Source organism: Crotalus tigris, unplaced genomic scaffold, assembly GCF_016545835.1.
Source record: "Crotalus tigris isolate CLP2741 ecotype Arizona unplaced genomic scaffold, ASM1654583v1 scf7180000024384.25900115:4084858, whole genome shotgun sequence".
In the NCBI taxonomy this organism is placed as follows: domain Eukaryota; kingdom Metazoa; phylum Chordata; class Lepidosauria; order Squamata; family Viperidae; genus Crotalus; species Crotalus tigris.
Window position 1 is genome coordinate 3836675 of NW_024100554.1, and position 15638 is coordinate 3852312.

Below are 15638 nucleotides of genomic sequence, written 5' to 3' on the forward strand. Positions count from 1 at the left end.
AGCCCTGCCTTTCTCATGATGTGCTCTGCATATAAGTTAAATAGGCAGGGCGACAGTATACAGCCTTGCCGGACTCCTTTTCCAATTTTGAACCAATCAGTGGTTCCGTGTTGGTTCTCACTGTTGCTTCTTGACCCGCATATAGGTTTCTCAAGAGACAAATGAGATGGTCTGGTACTCCCATCTCTTTAAGAACTTGCCACAATTTGTTGTGATCCACACAATCAAAGGCTTTTGCATAGTCAATGAAGCAGAAGTAGATGTTTTTCTGGAACTCCCTAGCTTTCTCCATGATCCAGCATATGTTGGCAATTTGATCTCTAGTTCCTCTGCCTCTTCGAAATCCTGCCTGTACTTCTGGTAGTTCTCGATCCACATACTGCTGGAGTCTAGCTTGTAGGATTTTAAGCATAACTTTACTAGCATGTGAAATGAGTGCAATGGTGCGATAGTTTGAACATTCTTTGGCATTGCCTTTCTTTGGAATTGGAATGTAAACTGACCTTTTCCAATCCTGTGGCCACTGTTGAGTTTTCCAAATTTGCTGGCAAATTGCGTGTAGCACTTTTACTGCATCGTCTTTTAAGATTTTGAATAGCTGCTTTTTGGATTAAGATATAGTGGAATATTCAAAGAATTTTTAGAAGAAGGGTAAAATTTACCCCACAATTGTTTTTGTTAGGTATTGTTTCTGATTGTGATACTAAAGAGACTACATTGATGTTAAATTTAATTACAGTGGCAAGGTTGTTAGTAGGGCAATGCTGGAAGAAGGAATCTTTGCCTACTTTGCAAGAATGGTTTTTTAAAGTTTCTTATTTGGCGGAAATGGCAAAGATTTCGGCTTTCTTGAAAGACCAATCGCAAGAGAAGTATTTTTTGGTATGGAAAAAATGGATAGACTTTATACAATATAAGTTGGATATAAAAAATATTATTTAGCTTTTCAATAACTTATATGCAAAACTTTTTTGCATATTTTATAGATTTTAAAGACTTTTTTTTCTTTTTATTTCTTTTCTTTTTCTTTCTTCCTATTTTCTTGTATTTTCTTGTATTCTTGTTTTTTTATACATATATTATTGTTCACTATTTTACAATTTGTTTAATTAATGTATTTAGATTTGTTTATGGTTTTTATTTGTTTTAAGACTTTTTGAAAAATTTTTAATTAAGCCTGTATTCAGCTCTGGGAAGGTCAGGGTAGGGTAGGGAGGGTGGGGGGGGGTTGGGGAAGGGAATTGTATTGTTTTGTAAAATTTAAAAATTTTCAATAAAAAAAAAAGATTTTGAATAGCTCAGCTGGAATACTGTCACCTCCACTAGCTTTGTTGTTGCTCAGATTTTCTAAGGCCCATTTCACTTCACATTCTAGGATGTCTGGTTCGAGCTCAGTGACCATCTCATTGTGGTTATCTGGGACGTTAAGCTCATTCTTGTATAGTTCTTCTGTGTAGTTTTGCCATCTCTTCTTAATCTCTTCTGCCTCTGTTAGGTCCCTGCTACATAATTTACTCACCAAGAAACAGTAAGAATCATTGCACAATCAATGTAACAGTTCAATTTGGTAGGTGAAATTGAGCAAGGAAATCATTCCTTGACTACATGACTACAATTGAGCCCAAAGTTTCTATTGCTAAGCAAGATAGTTAAATGAGTTTTACTCCATTTTACAACATTTATTGCCACTTGTTAAGTGCATCACTGCAATTAAATTAATAACACGGTTGTCAAGTGGATCTGGCTTCCCCATTGATTTTGCTTACAAGACGTTTGCCAAAGGACACTACAACTGTCATAAATAGAGGCCAGTTACCAAGCATCTGAATTTTGATCATGTCACCATGAGGATGTACAGCAGTCATAAATGCAAAAAACAGTCATACATCACTTTTTTTAAGTGTCATTATAACTTTGAACACCCACTAAATGAATTGGTATAAGTTGATGACTATCTGTACACCAGCACCCCTTGACAGGATGTCAGATGCCACTGCAAATCTTGCCTTTGGGAATGCATTGCAAATGTTCATTGAAAACAAAATGCTGTGCAGCTACCACAATGGTATACAGAAAAAAATATGGCTGTTGCCATGACTAGCTCATGAAAGCAGCCGTGACTTTTCTTTTTAAAGAGTGCCATAATAACCAGAGATAGTACACTGAAGATCTGTTCTTAAAACACGTCTTCTGCCAATCTAGGACATTTTTTTTAATACTCCCCTACACCTAACATCCTTTAAAAAAAAAAGAATCTCCTTTCAGCACTGCTTTTATCACATGAATGCCAATTACACTGTCTCATATTCCAGAAATAGCTGAGGTGCTCACTTTGGAGTCTATGGGAACATTTGTTCCCTCAAAACCAGGGACGTGCATCCCAGAGCACACACACTCCCCCATTACTTTATTTTAATCAACTTTGCCAAAGGCTTGTTTACTTTTCCATCTTAGCTTACAGACTTTTTGGAGTATAGCTTCCTTCTTTGCTATTCAGGAATTGATTTGTACAATATTTCCTCCAGCAGAATGCATTATTTTTCCTCTGAAAATAAGAATCGAAACAAAATATGCTTGCCCGAGGATATCCATCTTGTCACTGGTTAACAAGTGGTTAAGATTTGAACAGAAGCTTTATCGTGTTTTTTTTTTTAAAGAGTTCCTTCTAGGAAGGAACCACTTCAGCAGACTTATCTTCATGAATATCTGGCATGGAATCCTATCTGAATTATTTCTAAAGCTATAAGGAGCTATAAGTTGGGTCTGTCAGCTTCATACCTCACAACATTTATTTATTTTATTTGTTTATATATCAAACTTCTTAACCACCCATCTCCCTCAGAGAGGGGTTCTTATTATCTTGTTACTTATACATTGTGTCTAGACTTGCAAAAATTTGCCACATCATGCACAAAATTCTGATAAACTGCAAGATTTGAAAGTACCTGAACTATCTCCAGATTCCTTTGAGGTAGATGAAATTGATTCTTCTATCAAGTTGTCCTTTTCTCTATTATTGTTTCCATCTAGTAATAATCTAAGGCCCAGGAGTAAGATATACCTGCTTCTGGGTAACATCAAAATACTTCAAGACACATGTCACACAGTGGAAAGTTCTGAAGACCAATCCATCTTCAAGTAGGATTGAAAATATTCCTGTCTGAAGCCTGGTACTTCAGCCATCTTCAGGGATGTAATGAACAACCATATCTGGAAAATAAATTTCATTCATTCCCTTGCTCAATCTCAGTCTAGTTTTCAAAAATTCTTTAATAATACAGAAATTTAGCAAATATCTGTGAAAAGAAATGGACTACTTTTTGGACTACTGTAATTGCTTATTAAATACTCCGCAAATTTTGTCTATGGTATTGCTTTCTTTGATCTTTCTTTTCTTTCATCCCCGTTCCAACAGGCTTTAATTGTGAATCTACTGGAAGATAATGATTAGTATTATTCTTTATTGTTGTTGTTGTTATTATTATTATTTGATCAGCCAGCTGTTCAGATTGGACCTGGTATTTTTATCCATCTAACAACTCATTCTGAAAGCAGTTGTTGTTTGATGATATTAAAGATATTGTCACAATATATAAGCTCATCCTTTTGCAATTGACTGATACTGATTTTGTCAATGCTGATAATATTTACTTTAGTCCAGTCACTCTCTTTCAGTCCTAGAAGCAGACCATTTCTCAAAATATTACCAAGAAGGTTCATGTAGGAATCAAGACACATATATCCTTCAAACAGAAAAAAACATTACTTATTACTGACATATTCAATATCAAAAATATTTCTTATGTACGTACATATGGGATATGTTTTGCGTTTCAGGCAATGATCCAAAACTTAGTGAAAGCAAGTTATGCATTGGTAAAGAGTTATCAAAAAGTAATTTGTTTCAGTAGTTTATTAACATTGGCATTTTCAAAGGCTCAACACTGTTTATAGTTTGAAAATCTTGTGGTAGATATTCAGACTAGGGCAAATTATACAATTTTCCAAAATGAACATGTGGCAATTGTTGACACGGTCTTTTATCGTCTAACAATCTACATAATGTAATACTGCACAGCTGTACAGTATTTTATATATTATTGTAGAACCCTGGGAAATAAAAAAATCCTCTGCAGTCAAGATAATATTTTTCTAATATAATTATTTTGACTTCTCCTATGTCTTCATCTCATTAAGGAGCAACTATATGCTGGCAACTAAATTCTTTTATTTAAATAAAATAAATTAGAACTCTGGTTCTCTGTATAATCTAAAAGAATGAGCCGGTACGCCGTAACTGGAAATTATTACTATTAATAATACATTTTTTCTGCTTTTCTTCATCAATCTCAAAGTAACACACCGAGTTTACTTTTCAGAACAACTTCAAGCTGATATTGTTTTAACTTTGTGAGTTGCCCACAGTCATATATGTGATATGGGAGACTATACAAATTGAATTAATAATTAATATAGTAAATAAATGTTACAATGAATAGCTATGTTTACTCATTGTTTAGGGTAGGATTTCTTTTATCTAAGATTTGTGGAATTAGCTATGGTACTCTAATTTCTTCACTGAAATTCTTCCATTTTTATTTTTTACAAAGTAGCTGTATAGTATATCAGAAAGCATTCGGTGAAAGAGATCAGAACTTTTTATCAGCAGGGTCATTTTGAAAACTGAACTGAGACTAAATTTGATGTGGGTGAAGAAACTGGCAAGACAGAAAGTTTGAGTTCAAGCTGCAGGCTGCGGAGAAAAATATTCCAGAACAAACGCCAATGCACTTCTTTGGAAAAGAGAGTTGGACAATAGCATAAAAGTCTGCCACCATCTCAATTTTCAGCTTTCTTCCTTTTCCTTCCTGGTCATGTGACACACAACAGGGCTGTTTTTTAAGGGGTTGAAAGAATTTCAGAAGATGTGTTTTTTGTAACATGCTTTAAATCTGTGCTAAATTACATTTTCATATGCATAGCTTAAAGCAGTGGTGGCGAACTTATGGCACAGGTGCCAGAGGCGGCACTCGGAGCCCTCTCTGTGGATGCACGTGCCGTTGCCCCAGCCTTGCCACCCCCATGACCCCCTCCTTTCCAGCAGCCTCCCGAAGGAGAGTCGTCCCCAAGCATGGCCCCCATGGAGCAGCGCAACCAAGGACATGGCAGCCAGGTAGCATAGGCAAGACTCTGCCTTCACACCCCATCATGCAGTTGATGATGCAGGGCGCGGGCAGAGAGTGTGGCCACCATAGCACTGCTGGGCTGCCTGGGCGATCTGTGTCAGGACCTGGAGGCAGTGAGTGGTCCTGTGGGCAGGCGGGGTGGGGGATGGGGTCAGAGCGGGGGATGGGGCAGGGCGGTGGAGCGGGGCCAGGGCCAGTTTTGGGGCACTCAGTCTCTAAAAGGTTCACCATCACTGGCTTAAAGAATTTACTGAATATAATTCATGTGTTTGTATGGGAGAGGGAGAATAGGATACATATAGGATTCCCAGGTCCAGTCTTAGTCTACATGTACTTTTAAGTGTTGCACAGGAGATATGGTTATTAAGTTAACAACTGTATGAATTGCTGTTCATTGTCTTATCTGAGCTATTATGGATAAATTGTAAATTTATATTAGCGATAAACTGTACAGCTTTAGTACATAGATTCAAGCTACCTGTAGTGGCATCATGTTAAACCGGTATATTCCAGCATGTTAATTAATGCATTTTCTTTAATGCATAGTATATACTATGGAATTTTGAATAATATTTCAGCAACATAAAATCATTGTCTGATTCACAGGGAGGCAACCAAGCTGAGATTTTATAATAGCCAAGAAAATTATTCTTAGACATCCAAAAACAATTTGAAAGTCATGACACTTCTCTATGGATACATGGTATTTGAATTATAGTGGGGTTTGGCTGAAAGGAATGAGTGTTACATGGAACAAACTACAAAATAGGCTTGTGAATTTATTTTTTCTTTTTACTGCAATCATGTAAGTCGCCAGTGGAACTCAGGTGCAAAAGAATGACAATTTAGAATTAAGGGATTTTAAACCAGGATATTTAAAATATCGGAACTGAACTGAGCTGGTGTTTCTCCCAGCCCAGTTTTCCTTTATTTGAGAAGAACTCAATGTGAGTGAAGAGAATAATTTTTGTGCAAACAATTAAGAAACAAATAAGCTTGTAATTGGGTAGAAGACTACAATATTTTGATATCCATTCTTCATGCTAAATCTTTTGTTAAAGGCCACAATAATACACAATTAGATACGTATTTTTTAAACCAGGGGTCTTCAAACTTGGCCCTTTTATGATTTGTGGACTTCAATTCCTGGCTGCCGAATTCTGGGAATTGAAGTCCACACGTCATCAAAGGGCCAAGTTTGAAGTCCCCTGGTTTAAACAAATATTAAAAAGACTTATCTGATAAGAAGTCTAGCTCATGATGAAAAAACAAACACTTTTTATATAGCATTTAAAGTTAAAAGTTCCTCATCAGTACTGATATCTGGCAGTTATATAATACCAAGAGAATGACCTCTGACTAGCCAGCATGCTGGTGCCCTGGGCTGCTGGTTTTCCAGCTAAGCATACTTATTGCAAGAAAAGGCTAGGTTTTTCACCTTGTACCCACGTGTGCATGGAATTAAAAAACTAAAGAGATCTAATTTCAGGCATATGTGGCTTTCCAATTTTAAGATTGAATTCAGATTTAATCCGCAACAAGAAATTAAGATGTCTTCTTTGCCATGTTTGCCTGTCCACAAGAATGCCATTGTAATTTGGAAAGGGTGCTCCAAACAAAGATCACAACTTATTTAACAGATATATATGTGCATACAGAATTCTCAGAAAGCTGAAACATAATAAAAGCACCTTGCTTTGGGTTTTTCGACTCGACCATGCTGCCCTCTATTTATTGTTGAAATGTACTTTTTGCCCATTTTATTTGAAGGTAAATGATGACTCATTCTACTAGCAGACAGATATTGAAGGCCAATATACATTGCAGGGAACCCATAATTAAAATAATTTTGTATTATAAACATTTCCAAGTCATGTCGAATAGTCTTGTAGAATAATCTGACTCATTTGCATTCCTTCTTGTAGTTTTTCTTTAAGAGGCCACATTGGCCAGAGGCAACTCTTGCCTGGGTAAATTTTAGTCAACTGCCAATTGAAGTATAGGAAAAGCTGAGATTTCATCTAGCAGCATGAGCCATACAAGCCAAAATTAGTTCATTCTCCCATACCAAAGCTCTGTGTATAATAAAAAGGTGATCAGATCTTGGTTTCAAACAACAAAACAACAAATAAATTACCAGGAAATGACAGGAGAGAGGTACAAAACTCTTTCTTTGTATCTAATTAACATCCAGATTTTAGCAGGGTAGGTAATTATATAACTTATATAATCATAGAATATGGGTTGTAAGGTTGTAATCCAATCCCCTGTTCAGTGAAAATATCCACTAGTACAGCATTTCCAGTGGATAAGCAATCCAACCTGTTTAAACACTTTCGGCTAAGCAGACGGCACCAATGTTGAACAACTCTTGCTGTTAGAAAATTCTTCCTAATGCCCATTCATAATCCTTGTAATTTATATTGCTGTTTTTATCTTACCTTATAGAATAACACTGAAAAACATCTTGACAGTCTTTCAGATACTTGGAGGTAGCTCTTAAGTTTTTTTCTACCTGGCTTCTTATCATTTTGATTGTTCTCCTTCGAATGTTCCAGTTGTCAAGTGTCGTTCCTTAAACACAGTGCTCAAAACAGCACGGAATATTCTGGGTACGACATGACCAATGCAAAATAGAGGGATACGATGAATTCTCTTGAACTTGATGCTGTAATTTTGAGGGCACCCTATGACTGCATCTTCTTATTTCCCTTCTTTCCTTCCTGCTGCATCACATTTGCAATCACCAAACCACTTAGATATTCTTCACATCAACCTATCCTATATTCATACCTTTGATTTTTCTATCCAAATAAAGGACTTTACATTTTTCCCTGCTTGAGATTCCACTTGCTGCTTTTGCCCACGATTCCAGGTTGATAAGATCTTTCTAAACTTACTTATTTGCTATCATCTTATTTTTGTGTCACCTGCAACCAGTTCTGAATCCTTCTAAAAATATAGTCCACCTCACATTTTGCCATTTTCTCTACTAGAATCTCTTGGAAGATAGCAAATGTTTTGCTGAAATAAAAGTGCATTATGTCCATTGTGTAGTCAATCTTTAAAAAAGGATATTGGGTTGGTTTGGCATGAGCCCATTCTGATTTGTCCCAAGCCATGCGTTCTATAACATTTTTCAAAGAACACAGAAGGGGCCTTCAAGATGATACTTTATGTAGCTCCAAGACTCTGAGATGTGGTGAAAATAGCTTTGAGACTGAAACTTAATTATGGTAGCTCTGTAACCACCTCATTACTTATTTTGAACTGCCCTTTTCTCGTTGTGTCAGTTGTTCTTGAGACGATTTCAGCACAGTTCCAGAGAAGGAAATTATCACTGTACCATTTTCCCAAGAAGCGAAACCATTCCCCTTTCCCCCCTTCCTTTGGTACTGATACAGAAAACCCTATCTGTTAACTTCCTTTATCAGTGTAAATTCCTTTTATGCTTTGAACTTTATTTCCTTCTCTCCAGATATTAGCTGTTTGCTAGTACACCTCTTCAGTATTTACACCCATCCTCCATTTCTTCTATAAGGAGCTATAAAGAACTGCATAACCTTAACTCCAGGACTATATGTATTGTCTCGGGGTCTTCAAATGTTCTCCCTAATTGTAAACACTATTGTGACAGAAGAAAAATATTAAATATATGGACGGAAATCATATTTTGCTTTTAAATGTTATTTGAATTTTAAATTATACGTACTGTAGAAATTTGAATAACATTTGAATTAAATTGCCTTGTTTTTCTCTTAGCTCCATTCATTATTTTGCCTGTCATTCTTCAGTTTTTGTTTTGGGAGATGATGCAAATCTCTGTATTACAATAATAATTGTTAGCCTCAGTGTTAATTAAGTTGCTTGTCATTATTTTTCCTTTATATTTCCAATTTAGTTTATAGCCTTGAAATTCCCTTCATCCTACTTATCTCTTTAAATTAGCCAAAGATTGGCTAGTTGCAACCTAGAGCCACCTGGTATGGGATTGGGGGAAAGATAGCCAAAATGGCATGGGCAGAGCAAAACCCAAACCTTCGTAAATACACAGACATTGTACACAGGAACAAAGCAACAAAGCTTGCATTCCTTGGTCTCCACCTTCTGTGAATGTGCCTTGTGCTATGTGCTAAATTTCCCTAAAATGTGAGGCAGCATGATGGAGTCGAAAAACCCAAAGCAAGGTGCCCTTATTATGTTATTAAATTATTATGTCTGAATGCCAGACTTCCAGGAATTCCCTAGCATTTGGGGATTTAGTTTGATCTAAGATGCTCAGTTTTCCATTTGAAACTATGGTTGTGTTTGTTTTTGTGATGTAAGTTTAATGTCTTGAGTCTGCTCATTGGTGTTCATGGATGTGCTCTGGTAATCTTCTGTCTGTCCTATATAGTGGCTGTTATAGTTCTTCCATTGTATGTTTAAGTGACTTTTGGGTCTTTTGGTTTACCTAAGATGCTTAATTGATTTCTGTTCTATGGTGATGCCATGAGGTTTTAATAGTTTGTTGGATGTTTTGATATATAATTATCCTTGGGCTGTTGGTTTGCTCTGCTAGCTTGGTGATTTGGCTGCAAAGGTTTCATCTCCATTCTGGGGGACATCTTCAGTGTGCTTTGAATAGTACTTGTCTGTCAGAGCACTAGCCTTTAAATAGTTACTTCAACCAAAATCCTGAAAACAGCATTTAAAATGAACAGGCACCCCACCACACAGCAAAAATCACAATCCCCCCATAAGAAACCAGACCACATCTCGACAACAGCCAACGAAATAACCCAAAATCAGACCATGACTCAGAGGCAACCAAATGAACAAATACCATTTCCATCACACAGACAATACTTAAACACCAGGAACAGCAGCCAGTCAAACAGCCTGAAACCAGACCATAATTCAGAAACATCCAGACAAATAATGCCCACACCAATTTATATCACACAAAAAGATATTTAAAGGCCAGTACTCTGACAGTAGAGCACAATTCAAATGCACTGAAGATGTCCTTCTGAATGGAGACGAAATGTTTACAGCCAAATTGCCAAGCTCAGAGATCAAACCAACTACCAACCCAAGCTGCTAATATTCAAACAAATCTCATAGTTATCCTTTTCATAGTTTGTATTGATTCTGCTGTAGTGGGTTGAGTGATCAGGCACTTTTTGATAAAGTTGGATGTGATAAAGTACTACTGCTGCTGTGGATTCTTTTACTAATTTTGGATCTATGGACATAAAAAGTGCCGCAAGATCAAATGCAACCATATTTTCATTTTCTATTTTTAGGTCTTTGATTTTCTTGAGCCACTGTAGCAGGGTGTTGAGAGTTATTTAATTCTAAAATTATTGTCTTGCATGTATACATTGCTTCTTCTCATTTAACTCAAAACAGCTTAATGAGTTTGGGGACAATGCTACTTCATAATAAATTACTGAACTGACTACATTGATTTATTGTATTGTAGAATAAAGTCTTCCATCCACATTAAAATTTATACTTATTGTTTTTTATAATTTAGCAATTATGCTAAAATCAATTATTACTGTTATTTTCTGCTTGTTTCTTGTATTTTATGCTATATTGATGGAATATATTTTAAAAATTTTGCATAGTCCTGTATTCTTTTTTTCATAAGGAACTATCAATTGCATGTCCCTTTAAGGTTTACTGATAGCTTTTAAAGGTAGCAATGAACTCTTTGATTTTAGCACCTGGTTCTGGAGGAGCTTTTGAAACTGTAGGTTCTTTCAGCTATTACACAAATGACTTGCTTCCTTTCTTACTTCTTTAACTTCCTTCAAATATATCTTAAAGACTGCTGTGTTTTTGAACTGCTTATATGAACTTTTTGGCACAGCAGCATATCCCTCAAGCTCTCCAAGAGCCTCAGTGTGCAATACTTTAATATTAGAGTAAGGTTGACCAAACTCACTTTTACTTTTGAGTAAGCACTTATAGAATCACATTCTTTGGAAGGTGCAGTTACATAATCACACGCAGCATAACCAAAGTGTCCCTAAATATGTCAGTTGAAATGAACATATTTCCTTTCATTTACCTGCACTTGTAATGTAAGCTTTAGTTTACAAGGCAGTGAATTTTGTGGAAGTGATCAATACACTCTACACCACTTGGGATGTCTATGACTTAAAAAATACTTCTAAGTCGACCTGATACATCCCCATACCTAATTTACCATTTGGGCATGCCTTTTATTTCAGAGAGAGATGGAGAGAAAGTGCCATCTTTATCTTTGTTGAGGACAAAAGCTTTCTCCCAACTCCTGGTGACTGAAGTGGTTTCCTTAGCAGTTTTACAGAAGATTCCTCTTCCAAGATTTACTTTTTTGAGATTTCCTCGGCTAGCTTGCAACTCCAAAATTTATTCATGATCTCCCATCCCTCCCTTAATTCCTGCAACTCAGGAAGAGTCAGAAATTCACAAGCCATAAGTGCCGGGAGAAACGAGCGTCGCCTCCTAAGGGCAGGGCGTGTGTGTTTGTGTTTGTGCTTGAGACATAGAGAGCGAGCGAGGTGGTGAGGGAGACGCGTGCAAGAGTTCTCGCCTTCATCCACGCACGTGTCCAGCCCTGCGGGGATCTTCGCTGAGAAACTCGAGGGCGGCGGGCTGCGGCCTCGCAGCGCCTCCTTCCAGCCACACCCACCGTAAGCCGAGCAGCCGGAGACCTGAGGCGGCGTCAGCCTCAACTTTTGCTTAACTTTTTTCGCGGCGGCGCTGCTCTCCTTTTCCGCTTCGAGCTCGACTTCTAGTCCGCCAGGAGGGTCCGCGCACGGCCCTCGCAGCGCGGTAGACACTCCGGTCCCCGAACTCGTCCCGCGTCCTGGCTCCGGAGCGTGGTGTCCGGGCCCACATGGAGTACCTCACCACCTTCACGGGCAAGAGTGGCCGCCTGCTGAGAGGCACCGCCAACCGTCTCTGGGGCGCCGTCCCCGGCGCGGGGAACCTCCGCCAAGTCCACTTCCAGGATTCCCAGCACGACGGGGCACCCTCGCCACCCGGTAAGGCCTCCCGCTTGGCAGATAATTGACTCCAGCTGGGCCGGCGGTTTTCGGCAAGGAGGAGGAGAGGGGTTTCCCCGGTTCCTTCGTAGCTGGTCAATGAGAGAGAGAAAAACCTTTCGTCCGTCCCTCGCTCCCTCCTTCATGTGGGACTACACTTCCCATAATGCTCGGCCCCAAGAGTTGTGCTTTGGAGGGCACTCGGTTGGAGAAGGCGAGTTGCAGGCGCTGAAACTCTGGGCCTACCCCTCCCCTGCGGCTTTTTAAAGGGCAAGGCGTTTTGATAAAATGCCTCTTTGGTACATTTTGTTTGGACTTTGCTTGTGTGAGATTTTTTGAGGTGTTTCCATAAGCGGGAAGGATGCGAGAGGGACCTGGAGTATGAGGAGGTGGGTTGAACTCCAGAGAGAGACGCGAGTGCATATTCAGTTTGGGACAAACTTAAAAGAAAAAAAAAACCACTTCTTTTCTGGAGCTGCATTTGGCCTTTTTCAGAAGGAAGGAGTTCTTCAATGTCCTGTGCTCTGTATGTCTCTCCTCCCCCCCTCTTCTGCTATTCTGTGGCCCATCTTCCCCAGCCGTGCCAAGATTTTCCTTCTGTAAGGAATGGGAGGCATGCGAAGAAGGCCCAAGGGGGGGGGGAAGGTCACCATTGGTGCTGACATCCATTTGCTTTTTCTTGCTAAGTGGGAAACCAATTGCAGTGTTTCTTTAATTTTTTTTTCTCTTTTTTTTAAAAATTATGGAGAAGCCCTAAGGACCTTTTGTTTACATGGTCTGTATTTATCAATATTTACCAAATTAAACATTAAAATTGACACATTTGCAGGCCTACTGCTTCTCACAATTATTTGGTGAGATTTTAATATTGTATTATGTTTTCAAGGTAGACTGATAGATAATTTTGATTTTAAGGCACCCTGAAAAGGTCCTGGGGTCCTAGAATCACACTTTAAAATAGCTTATTGGACTATTAACAGCAAGAAAACTTTAGTAGTTTTTTTTTCCAGTTCTTTTTTTTTTGGTATAGCAGAGAAAATGAATACCAACACTGCTCTTGGGAGAGGAGGTAGATTCTCAGTATAGGCTGTATACTTTCTGTCTTTATCTTTTCTTTTAAATTCCACTGAATAGTAGTATCTACATTCACATATCATACCTTAGTAGTTAATAATAATAATAGTAATAATAATAATAATAATAATAAAGTTGGAAGGGACCTTGGAGGTCATCTGGTCCAACACCCTGCTCAGGCAGGAAACGCTATACCATTTCAGACAAATGGTTTGATTTAAACAAAGCCATAGTAGCCTTGTTCCTATTACTACAGTTTATACATTACATCAGCTCAAAATATGATTTATTTATTTGATAAATTTACATAGTCTTATATGCGTAGCTCTGAGGTGTAGAAAGTTAAAAACAAAGCAACAAAACCACCAGAAAAATAACCAAAACGTTAACAAGCAGTTTAAACATATACTGTAATCTGGTTTGTTTTGCATTAATGTGTGAATGCATTCATTATGTTTTATTTATTATGTATATAGGTTTAAACAAACTGATTCCAATTGATTCTGGACACTATCAAACGGACCAAAGGTCTGAGCAAATATTCCAGTTTTTAATGCTTTACAAAATATCAGGGTGGAAGCCTTAGGTTCGTTGAGGAAATACTATTGTACAGGGTTGGTCCCATGAGAGAGGAAGCATAATAACTAATAACTGTAGCTTGTAACTGGTGGGTTGTAGTTTAGAATTGTGTAAATATGCACATTATAAGGGTGAATAGGAACTTTAAACTTAGACCTGGTTATAAATTGGGACAGGCTATTTGCTTAGGAACATTTTAATTGAAAAAACTACAGGAGATAGTGAAGCAAGGAAGTCACTAATGTGTGGATCCAGAACTTCTTTAGTTTCTCTTTTGTGGTTTTGTTTTGAGTTAAAGTAGCTGTAGTCATGTTTTTTCCTTATGGACCATGTATTGCCTGCTCTGTGTTTGCTCATAGCGTTCTGTGCAGCCACAGCCGTGTCTGAACAGATAATGTCAGGTGTCTGTTTCTTTGTGCAAAGCAGTGTATTCATAAAAATTCTAATTGTAGCTTTGAGGGGAAATTATTTATTTTTAAACAAAGTTGTTAGTAGGTATGTTAAAAGTTAGTCCAAGTGAGTGATAATAAAGTTCCATAATATAAAATGTCCTTATAGTATTGAATCAAATTCTTAATTTTTATATTAGGATAGTATCTCTATGATTGGCTTTTCATATGTTCTCTCCAGATCAAGGAGAGGACAAGGATCACCCACAAGATTGCTCTGTACAGAATCTCTCTGTGAAGAGGTCATAAAATAGTAATCTCCAGTGGGTTTGAGAGTTGAGGAGTCGGGAAAAATAGCCTGCTTAAGTCGTAGTTCAGAGCTTTAAAAAAAACTCTGGGTCACCCACTTCCTGTTATAACTACTTTAGGAAAATGCTTGTTATTGATGTTCTTGATGTTAAGAACTTTCCAAGCTGCAAGGTTTATTACACTGGAAGAATTTCCTTCTCTCTGAATGAAAGATATTTTATGTAAGCTTCAGGTTTTTTTTTTTTTAAAGCAACATTAATTTCTGGAATACAGCAAATGGTGGACTAGGATGTTGTTTTTGAAAAGTTAAGGAACTAGGTAGATTTGAAGGCTATTTCTTGTGGGATGTTTAAAGTTTTATAACAGAATATTTATAGTTTGAAATTAACTATAGGAAATATTTGGGAACAAATCCTCAAATTATTTTCATGATTGTCTGATACTATAACAGAGGATACAGAGGAACAACATATTTTATTGGATAAAACTGAAACTGTAGATTTGGATTTTAAAAAATGCCAAATTATAAAAGTGATATGGATGAAGATGGTTGAAGATGTGAAAATGTAAATGCTAGAATATAAAAGTGATAAGTAAAAAGATATCACATTGGATTTATAGATGAAATTAGATGAGGTCTTAATAATTTAAGGGGACATACAAGTAATAAACCAGAAAAATAACTTGGAAAGTCTACTTATCTTGGATTTACCAAATGGATATGTTAAATTCATTTATTTATTCATGTAGCTTAAGGCATCTACAGAGTTCATGTACATGGGAAGAAGAGCGGCATGATGGCCTACTCATGAAAATGCTCACACACTCAGAAGGTTGAAAGTTCAATCCTAATAGCAGCAAATGTTTCTTTGTCAGGCAGCAAAGAAAAAATTTCTGTTGTGAACACCAATGTAGGTGTCAGGAAGGCCATCCAGCCAGTAAATGCTCAGCTCCATTCAGTTGCCTTAACTGTATCCTGAATTAAGGGATTACAGGATTGTAAAAAAGAGAGAGAGAGATTAAAGAAGAGATATTTTGTATGTCTGCAATTCCTTTATATATTTTTCTTATTTTTAATT

At 37.4% G+C, this 15638-nt stretch overlaps 1 protein-coding gene across 5 annotated transcripts in view; it reads left to right on the forward strand.

Moving 5' to 3' along the window:
* Positions 1–15638, forward strand: part of OXR1 (oxidation resistance 1) — a 217036-nt gene that overhangs the window by 146086 nt on the left and 55312 nt on the right. The window contains exon 1 of one of the 5 annotated variants that reach the window (XM_039328783.1): positions 11716–12208. The exons of 3 other annotated variants lie outside the window; for them this stretch is intronic. In XM_039328783.1, coding sequence (XP_039184717.1) covers positions 12061–12208 — 148 coding nt within the window. In that variant the 5' untranslated portion in view covers positions 11716–12060. Of the gene's footprint in view, positions 1–11715; positions 12209–15638 lie in introns of those variants that run through there. One more of the 5 variants, XM_039328782.1, reaches the window with a different exon arrangement.